Genomic DNA, 10,748 nt, shown 5'->3' on the forward strand with positions numbered 1-10,748 from the left:
CCCAGGCCGAAAATCAATTAGAGCATGGTTAAGCATGTATATCATCACTAAAGCAACTACGCTATTATCATATCATGGTTCAAATATGGATCGACTCCACAACATACTGTTGCCAAATGGGAAGTAAAATAAAAACCAATGATTGCTTGTCATACAAAGTCGGACAAAGGCTCTACAATCCTATAGAGTTGCATTTAATCAACTTCTCCCACAGCAACAATAAGCACAGATATTATGATAGGAATATGTTTACCACCTTCTAAGATTAATGCTCCAATCACCACTCATCCCATTTGTTTATGAAGTCATTCCACATTGCTGCTGCTATTGACTCTCGCAATGAGAAAGCAATTTGCCGCTGAATGGAAGAAGCCACCTGCATTTCAGGTTGATCATCAAAATCAGGCAGTTCTTGCACTGCTTCCCCATCAATACTAGCAAACAACCAATCATTTCTTTCCTCGCGTCGGATGTAATTATGTAAAACACATGCAGCAAGTACTATATCCCTTTGGATATGAAATCCATATTGAGGGGTTTGAGGATGGGAAATCGAGTTTTCAGCACACTGAAAGACCTCTGGATGACATTCCTAAGAGATGAATGTCGGTGATTGAATAGTTCCCCTGCATTTGTAGGCAACTGATTAGCACCTCTAAATTCATGAAGGTGATAACGAACTCCTAGATACGGAGCAATAAATCCTTCCATATTTGAGTAACCTGTGTCAACTAGATAATATTTTCCTGACACAGAAAAAGTAAGGAAATGAGATAGGTAATAAATCATTCTAACAACTACGCGCAATCAAGGAATTCAATAAAATTCATAATCAAATATTCAAGAAGACAGGATTATGTTTCAGTTTTAATGTAGACTTTATTGAGGCAATTATAAAGTACTTTCTACTTTGTAGTTCTTCCAGAGTTTTACTTAAGTGTCTACTTAAATAATATTAATTATAGATCATTTATTTAAGTCACAAGAATAATTTTGTAATTAAAGATTATCTAGAAAGATCTAAATTCTATTGGAGTTATCATTTAGAGTGCTTATTGGTTAAAAATTACTTTAGGTAGTACTTTAGGTAAGAATTACTTTTTGGAGTCCAAATCCTCCAAGGTTTAGGATTACTTTTTGAGTCTATAAATACCTATATTTCAATGTTTGTAATGTTGTTTTGAAGTTTTGATCAATAAGAATTCTAGTAATTATTATTCAAGTTGTGTGATGTAATTCAACCCAAGGTGTGATGCCTATGACACCATGGGTGTGAAGCCTAAACCTTTTATTTTATCGTTCACAGCCCACAGATCTTCTCTTGTTTAAATTTGCTTCTCAATTCCATCCGTTCACAAATTCATGTTCATTTTAGCATTCGCGAAACCTCAAATTTCAACATTAATTCTAAGACCTGCAGGCTGTCTAGAGATTATATAGAAGTCATTTCAGTGCACATGTATAAAAAAAGTTGTCCAACTCCATGGAGTGGAAGCAGCCTTCCATGCCATGGAAAAGGCCTCATCATGCTGACAAACATATGAACATACAGTCAATCATATTCATATTCACAAAGAAATGCATCAAACTACATAGATGAACAAATTGATAGTGCAACCTTCAGGTATATGTGGGAAATTCTGATCTGGATCATCAAGGACTGCTCTTAATACGCGTGAATCCACAGCAGAGCCCTCCCAACCTGGATAAATAAATATAAACTGCAAGTCAAATGTGCATGCTGCCAAAACATTTTGAGATAAAACACCTTTCCTATTACGAAATCGAGATTGGTCTTTAGCTGGTACATGTGCAGGGATATGCATTCCATCTATGACTCCAATACAATCCTGTTTGAAATGAAATAAAGCAACATAATATATATATATATATATATATATATATATATATATATATATATATATTGATGTGTGTATGTTGTGTGACCAAGACCAGGTTTCCAGGCTCAAACCTTAAAATATGGGTAAAACCGACTATTACAGAGAATTTCTGTCGGAGTTGTGATAGGTGGTGGTTGCAGGAATTCACGTGAAAGTGACTTAATTGCCTTCAACACATTATTGAAATGCCGGCTTATGGTTTCACCTGAATGTTGAAACCGCTCTTGGATTACTCTGTTACGCTCATTATGACCAATGATGTTTAAGAAAATTGCCAACTGTTCCTCTATCATAACACCAGCAGTATCACGTAACATGCCTCTCTGCCGAAGATTGTTACATAACTTGTGAAAAACACGTTTATCCATCCGAAACATTTCCCGACATAAATCATCATGGCCTTCCAGCACTTCAGTCATGAAGCCACTTCCACTGGGTGAGGAACTGCAACGAGGCTGCCTGTTTATGCTGTTATAATAGTAGTAGCCTGCAGCTGCTGCTACTAATTCCATCTCATCCAGTTCTAAGTCAAAGTCATCCATGCTAGTTGAAGTATCTGTAGAAATTGAATTAAAATGCAGAATATATGACGCAAATGCAAGCAGTTAAATTTGCACATATAAAATATCACTTGAATGCATTTCTATCACAAAAAGAAGTTAGCATCTCTATGGATGAAGGTGCCTGGGAGGGCAAAACCAAAAATGGAAAGTTACAATAATGTTATCATTTGAGATCATAGAACTGACGAAACAGCCACTGACTACAAAATGTATGAATTCCTCAAGGGTGCTATGACCATACAGACCATACCATAATATGAACTACACAACTAATACAGATCTCTTAATCCTTAACCTATTCATCTAGAGGAAGCACTGCACTTTCCTCACAACCATGGTAATCGCTTCTCATTTTTGAGAGAAATGTCTCCCTGGAATTGGGATTCTCAAATAAATCCAAGGCGAAAAAATAAATCCGTTGATCGACACCTTGCATCTCATCCAAGACTTTAATGCATTTGCTTATGGAAAAGCGGTCCTCATTCTTCATTATTACAGCAGCCCTCATTTTAGAAGCAGCTGCGATTTCAAGCATAGCATCACCAGTAGCCTTACGACTCCTCTTGCGACAACTAGATCTTGTGGGCATCGCCAACTGAAGCTTGTTGTGTCCATCTAACATGTTTTCATCATCTCCAGAGCCCGAAGAAGCATCCTCATCCATGTAAGTCATTGGTGCAGTAGGATCAACAGACATGATAACTGTTTTTAATTCTCAATGACAACTTTGTCTCCAACTGTCCTCATTCCAAGATACAAACTCAATGTGTGTAAGATAATTATGCAAGATCCTCGGAATGCCGACAAAAAAAAAAAAAAACTGTAGTAACACTATCCTTTGCTTAATGTCATTTCTGCGCAATCAAAGATAACCCAAATTCTTTTTAAGTTTTTAATTTCAATTTCTAAGTGATGAATCATAGTTTTGTCCTTACGGGTCTCAGATTACGAAAATTAGACCCTGAATCCGTGGTGAAAAAGAAAAATCCTGCCCTCAAAGAAATAAAATTGCAGGATCAAAACACCCCCGCCCCCCGCACCTCTCTCTCCATTTTCTATTTTCTACTAAGCTACTTGGCAACCAAACAATGGGAGTAATGCCAAAACGAAAAAAGAAAACCGTAGAAATACCAGATTTTAATGGAGCAAATATGAGTTAAAAAATTGAGCAAAAAATCTAGAGATAAAAAGACAATTTTACTAACGAAAAACTCACCTTTCACAGGATTCTCGGGCATGTGAGATTCCTTCTTACTAAGTAGAATCTGTTTGGAATCTAGGGTTTTGGCGTGCAATTCAGGATTGAAGAAGGTTACGGGTGAAGTGGATCCTCGTGCGGCAGCTCAAGCTCCATCATTAGGTGTCCTTTGCAGTGGGGACTGCTGATTACTGCTGACCATGAAACTACTCATTCAAGTTAGTTAGCTTTTTTTTTTTTTTTTTTTTTTATTTATTTATTTAGCAGTAGTTACTTCATTGTTGCAGCAACTATTAAGCACTAAAATGGAAATTTATTTTAAAATAATTTATTATTATTTTTTATTATCACTTCAAATAAGAAATATAGTGATAATAAATACGATTTACATATATAAAAAAAATTTAAATTAATATTTCATTATATATATATATATATATATATATGCTACTGAAAATTAATTTGGGGCATGTGATTTCACCTTTTTTTTTAGTTCAAAATATAAGGTAATATCTCAAAATTTCGTTAATAAATCAAGATTTTCATTTTTTTTGGATCAAAGCTTGTCGTCATTATATTAAATATTTAATTAAAAATTATTTTATTGTCCCACTTTCTTTCTCGTTGTCTTCTTCTTTTACAATTGCAGAGAATATCGTGCAGTTGGAATATACTTCATAGTCCTCCCATCAATCATGCTACTGATTTTAAAGATAATTAAGCAAGGTTTCATCATCTTATTATACATTAATTAAGCCTAAGGATAAGCATATTTTGATACAAATTGAATTCAACCAAATCAAATTTAGTTTACTTAATTTATTTAGTTTAATTTTTTATTGTGAGTGATTTAGTTTAACTTTTAATTTTAAATATTTTTATTTTTTAATTCGATTCAATTTTTTAATAAAAAAATTATTTTAAATTAAACGAATTGATTTTTAAATTCCTCAAAGTATTGTCACTTTAAACATAGACATAAATAGATAACATATTAGAAACTTAACTCTACTTCCCATTCCAAATCACCCCACCCCCAACCCAGCTTTCTACCTTTCTCCTCTCTAAATCACGCATTTCTCTCCTGCTTGAACTTCTTCTTCTTCTTCTTATTCGACAGGCACTCGCAACACCATCACCACCGTCTTTAGTTCACTCGTCGGTCTTCATGCAAGAAGAGATGCTTCGTCTTCAATCTTCTTCACCACCATATCTCAAAATGGCAAAGTCGAGATGCTGTTTAAATATGAGATCTGAGTATTATTGCCTAGAAACTCTTCAAATAGCATTCTCGACTTCTTTGTTTTGGGCTTTAAACATCAAATCTGTTATATGTGCATTGATTGAATCTGTTACGACTTGGGTGTATTGGGATTTGCGATTTGGTTGTATTGAATTTGAGATTTAGGTATATACTATATATATTGTATGCGGATTGAATCTATTGTGATTTGCGATGATTTGTGTTTATATTTGTATTGAATCTATGTGAATTATAGAATGTGTTTGGGGATTTACAATTTGAGGCAACAAATTATGTATTTGTAATTTAGGGTCTATTTGGATTCTAGTGAGGGAGGGGTAAATAAAGATAACGAGGGATAATTAATTATTTTATCTTATTTGGGAAGATGTGAGTTAATGGGAGGTAAGGGTAAGTAATTTTTACCCCTCAAATCTCAATTTTTTTTACAATTCATTTCTACACCTCTTAATTTTATCTTTCCTTATCTCTCCTTATCTTTTCCTTACCTCTCCTTACTCATTCTCAAACATGAGATTTTTTTTTATTGTAACTCTCCTTATCCTTTCCTTCTTTATCCTTTCTTACCCTTCCATTATTTACCCTTCCTTCACCTCATCCAAACAGACCCTTCGCGTAGCAAATTGGGGATTTGTGATTTGAAGAAAATTTTGAAAATTTCTGATTTGGGAAATTTGAAAGTAAACTGACAATTTGAACTGAATCGAACTAAAATAGCTTGATTTGATTCGATTCCTCTCTTAAATTGATTTGATTCGATTCCTCTCTTAAATTGATTTGATTCAATTGCATTTTTTATGTAAAATTTTTGTTTTGGATTTAAGTGGTTTAATTCAATTCGGTTTAAACTGAATGTTTAGCCCTAATTAAGCCATTAAATTTATCTTATTTCTTCAAATTACTGTAAGAACTCAGCTATGGAGGAACTATATATGCTAGTAAAAGGAATCAAATGTTGTGGAAATAGATTTGTCAAACAGATTGAAAAAAAAAATATTAAGACTTGAGACATAAGAAACTTACCATAATATAAGTACAAACATATGGTAATCCATGTGAGGCAGAGAAATTGTCTAAAATCGTACATTTACATCTTTTTGCCTCATCAAACTATCTAACTCTTAATTTAATCATATATTCTGGTTTTAGTTTGTAGCTTTTTTTTCTTTTTTTTTTTTTATATCTTTTACAATTGAATTATTTACAATATCTTCAGTGGCTACTCCATTATCAACCTTCTGCTCCTTTCTTACTACATTTCTTACTGAATCTTTCTCCATTTTTATATTCTCAAATTTTTTTCCTTAGATAAATAATTTGAATTTTTTTTTTTGGTTACGTTTCTATTCCATCAATGTCTGTTTCTTCTATATCCACCCTTCTGTGCACTTGGTTTCTTGCTGGTTGTATATTTATGGCTTTAGAGAAAGGTCAACCTTTAAGGTTCTCTATATTTCAATCTCCATAGAAGCTTACCCAGATGGCCAAACGCAAGAAGCTCATGACAAAATGCAGTAGCAACAATGCTGAGGTTGTCTTCTATTCACGGAACTTATTTTCATGTTTCCAAGTATCCGGCATATAAAATTTGGTGAGTTATTGTCTATCCTTCGAGCCATGGATTGTGTTCTACTATTCAAATAGGCTATCTTCATCTTTAAACAATGTTTTCTCACTCTTTGGATCAAAATCATCTACTCAAAGGCAAAGGGAGAAGAATGGTGTAGTCGGCAATTTTTCTCTCTCAGCAATTGTAAAAGAAGAAGAAGAAGAAAAAGAGAAGAAGAAGACGTGTAAAGAAAGGGGAACCATAATTATAATAAAAATAATTTTTAATTAAATATTTAATGTGATGTTAGTACGCAGTAGTAGTTCGTTACAGGAGCGAAACTTTAAATTACTGTTTTATCACAAAATGAGGTACTGTTTTATCACAAAATGAACACAAATCTTAAAATGAAAATGAGTAGAATTACAAGATATTTTTTTTTTAATTTTTCTAATTAATTTAAGGTAATAAAATAAATGAGTGTCCCTTTGATTAAAAAAAAAAAAATTAATTCTCAAAGCTTTTAGATACAGGTATACTCTGAGAAACCATCAGTGAAACGGTGCGTTGCACCACAAAGAAAAGAGCAGCAAATAGATGAGCTAAACGGCACGTTAAAGTCATTAGTAAAATGGTGCGGAAGGAACAAAGCAAAGACTTGGCAGAAACTTCTCATTGGTTCTTGTATCAACAGTCCAGATATCAGTTAGGGAGTAAGAAGTTTCTTTCCCAGCTGGCAGATCTGTTACATTAGCTGGAGAGTTTGTTATTAGCTTAATCTAGAATCTTCTAGAACTATCTAGAAATTCAATTAGCTCAACCCACTTGTATATATCTGTATGTTCAGTTGTCAATGAGAATTGTCTCGTTCTCCATCCATTTCTTTTTTAGGCTTACTTTTCTAATGGTATCAGAGCATTTCTCACCTGTGCTTTGACAACCAATCTTATTCTCTAGATCTAAGGCAGCTACCAAACTTAGATCATCTTTTCTAGTAACCGTTTCTTGATCTTCCGTGGCTGATGTAGCTGATCATGGTGATTCTAGTCCAGATCTTGATAGCAGGAAACAAGATACAAGCAGCAAAGTTGAGAATGATGTGTTTAATCTACAGAATTCAGATCATCCGGGGATGATTTTGGTGAGTACACCATCGAATGGCAACAACTATTTGTCTTGGAGTCGTTCTATGGTAATTGCTTTAAAGGCCAAAGATAAGTTAGGACTTATCAATGGCAAATGTGTTGTTCCTGAAGTTGATTCTGCTACATTTGAGAAGTGGCAGAAGGTGGATAGTATGGTGTACTCTTGGATACTCAATTCATTATCAATCTCAATTCATTATCAAAGGATTTGGCTAATGCCTTCTTATACGCAGCATCTGCCATGGAATTATGTGAAGAAATCAGGCTGAGATTTGGACACAGTAATGGGCCTTTGCTCTATCAACTGAAGAGAGATAAAAGTACTCTTAGTCTAATATGACTATTATGAATTGTTTGAAGCCATTACCTATGTGTAATTCTGGAGCATCAAAATATATGAGTGAGATAGATAATGATGACAAGGTAATTCAATTCTTGATGGTTTTCAATGACAGATTCTTATAACACAGCCACTGCCAAGTATCAATAAAGCCTACTCCATGGTTCTTAAGATTGAAAGGCAGAGAGAGGTGCATTCTATGGTAACTAATGACTTAAACACTGCATTAGCTGTAAATACACAGAAATATCAAAATGATCCTAGTGGAAACAGATTTCAACCTAATAAGAAAGGTTATGGAGAGAAAGATGATAGAGTTTGCAACTATTGTAACACTAGTGGTCATATCAGGGAGACATGTTTCAAATTACATGGTTTTCCAGATTGGTTCAATGAATTAAAGCTGAAGAAGAATAAGGGAAAATCAAACTTTGCTGCTGCTGCGCAGTCAAATGAAACTCCACGGGACTATGATTTTGACAATGCTGTTCATCATGGAGAAAAGGCTTATCTAATATGATGCAGCAGTCCAACTTGATCAATCAAGAGCTGCTGAAGTTTATGAACGGTCAGAATCAGAATGCATATGTGAATGAAGCTGGTTGTGTGACATTTACTACTTATTTTGCAGGTAACGCAGTTGATTGCCATTCTTTTAGTTCTAAAGGTAAGAATATGGGAATATGGATTATAGATACAGGGGCTACATCACACGTGTCATGACCTAGGCATTTTCATTAAACATGTTAAACCCAAAAAATATAGCCCGGTAACACTACCTGATGGCACATGTAAATCTGTTACATATATTGGATTAGTGAACCTTAGTTCTAACCTTTGTCTAAGAGATGTCCTACATACCCCTAGTTTTTAAATATAACCTCTTATCTGTTAGCAAATTAACTCAAACCTCAAATATTATCATGCAATTTTTCCATGACAGATGTGTTTTGTAGGACCAAGTAACCAGTGAAGTTATGGCTACTGGATTCTCACGTCAAGGCCTCTATAGACTAAATAAAGATTCTCCAACAGTCAATGCTCCTCATACTAGCCTACCTAAGACTGTATTTTCTAATTCAAATAAAGTCTGTCAAATTTAAGAGGATGTCAACTGTAATTTGTGGCATCTCAGATTAGGACACCCATCACCTACAAAATTGTCACACATTCCTAAATTACATGTAAGGGATTCTAATCATCATGTTTGTGAAATTTACCATTTGGCTAAGCAACGTAGAATTTCATTTCCAAAGAGTAAAATTTCGACTATTAAGATTTTTGCATTATTGCATATTGACTTTTGGGGACCCTACTCTTTATATACAATATGTAATGCCAAATATGTTTTAACTATAGTTGATGATTTTTCAAGGGCTACTTGGACCTTTTTACTTCATGAATAGAGTATTCAAAACCTTATGTGATTTCTTAGCTATGGTTGAAACACAATTTCAAACAAATGTCAAAATCATTAGAACAGATAATGGCACAGAGTTTGTAAATCAATCTTGTGAAAATCGTTTCAAAGCTAGGAGCACCATACATCAAAAATCATGTTCCTATTCACCACAACAGAATGGGATAGTGGAAAGGAAGCATAAACATCTTTTACAGCTAGCAAGAGCTTTAATGTTTCAATTAAAACTACCTAGACATTTCTGGGGTGAATTTATACTCATAAAGAAAACCCCTAGTGTTGTATTAAATTGGAAAACACCCCATGAAATTCTTTTTGGAAACATTCCTTATTATACCACCCTTAAGGTGTTTGGATGCGTTTGTTTTGCAACAATCCTTACACATCATAAAGATAAATTTGCTCCAAGAGCTTTTAAATGCATTTTTATTGGGTATGCTCCTGGCTAAAAAGGCTACAAATTATATAACATGTCTACAAAGCAAATCTGTATTTCCAGAGATGTTAGATTTTATGAGACTCTTTTTCCATATCACAATGCAAAATTTTCACATACTGATGATGCAATTATTCCCTTACCTGTATTAAATTCAGATCTCTCTTCACATCCATCATGTCACTCCCAATCTCATATGCCTATGCCTTCCATCAACACTCATCACAGTATATTTGAGTCTCCTATTTCTCATACACAACCTTCTCCTATGTGTTCTATTCAGTCCACATCACCTATTTCCAATAACAACTCACACTCATATGCCTACCTATTCGGCCCACATCACCTATTTCAAATAACCAAATTCCTTTAAGGAAAAGTACAAGAATTACCTCCAGGCCTAAGTGGTTGAATGATTTTACAGCTTCTGTCTCTAACACTTCTTTTTATGCAGAATCCTATAGCCACAATGAACTGAACAACCTTGATCCTACAAACACAATAACTTATCCTATCATTCCCCATTTCTTATCACCTCCAAATTTTCATCATGATTACTTGAGTTTTGTAGCCAATATATCTACAATCATGGAACCAAAAACTTACCAGCTGGCTAAAACTGAAATCAATTGGGTGAATGCAGTGGAGGCAGAATTAAAAGCATTGGAGCTCAATCACACATGGGTTCTTACCCAACTCCCTACAGATAAGAAAGCAATAAAATCAAAGTGGGTATATAGAGTAAAGTACAATCTTGATGGTTCAATAGACAAGTACAAAACGAGGTTAGTGGCTAAAGGGTTTAGTCAACTACCTGGGATTGATTATCAAGACATTTTTTCTCCTGTTGCCAAGATTGTCACTTTTAGACTATTTCTTGCCGTGGCAATCGCTTTTCAATGGCCTATCCATCAGCTTGACATCAATAACAC

General features: G+C 34.2%; 1 protein-coding gene and 2 long non-coding RNA genes across 7 annotated transcripts; 2 read left to right on the plus strand and 1 right to left on the minus strand.

Moving 5' to 3' along the window:
• Nucleotides 1–41: 41 nt before the first annotated feature.
• Nucleotides 42–10,748, minus strand: LOC110668288 (uncharacterized). 5 transcript variants are annotated; one of them, XM_021829476.2, is made up of 5 exons: nt 10,631–10,748; nt 10,423–10,516; nt 1,973–2,457; nt 1,619–1,850; nt 42–746 (listed from the first exon to the last, which is right to left on the minus strand). In XM_021829476.2, exons 3-5 carry the CDS (start codon nt 2,441–2,443, stop codon nt 502–504), a joined length of 948 nt encoding a protein of 315 aa, XP_021685168.2. In that variant the 5' UTR covers nt 2,444–2,457; nt 10,423–10,516; nt 10,631–10,748; the 3' UTR covers nt 42–501. The 5 variants fall into 5 exon arrangements, with proteins under 5 accessions (XP_021685168.2, XP_057984438.1, XP_057984437.1 ...); XM_058128455.1 differs by lacking the exons at nt 10,423–10,516; nt 10,631–10,748 and adding an exon at nt 3,681–3,829 and having other exon boundaries at nt 1,619–1,702; nt 1,809–1,850; nt 2,107–2,457; XM_058128454.1 differs by lacking the exons at nt 10,423–10,516; nt 10,631–10,748 and adding an exon at nt 3,681–3,829 and having other exon boundaries at nt 1,619–1,702; nt 1,769–1,850.
• On the plus strand, nt 3,753–5,271 carry LOC131169286 (uncharacterized). The gene is made up of 2 exons (XR_009140407.1): nt 3,753–3,880; nt 4,783–5,271. It is a non-coding gene; the product is annotated as an uncharacterized LOC131169286 (long non-coding RNA).
• Nucleotides 7,150–9,232, plus strand: LOC110668289 (uncharacterized). Its single transcript, XR_002497493.2, has 2 exons — nt 7,150–8,591; nt 8,917–9,232. It is a non-coding gene; the product is annotated as an uncharacterized LOC110668289 (long non-coding RNA).

Source organism: Hevea brasiliensis, chromosome 10, assembly GCF_030052815.1.
Source record: "Hevea brasiliensis isolate MT/VB/25A 57/8 chromosome 10, ASM3005281v1, whole genome shotgun sequence".
NCBI lineage: Eukaryota > Viridiplantae > Streptophyta > Magnoliopsida > Malpighiales > Euphorbiaceae > Hevea > Hevea brasiliensis.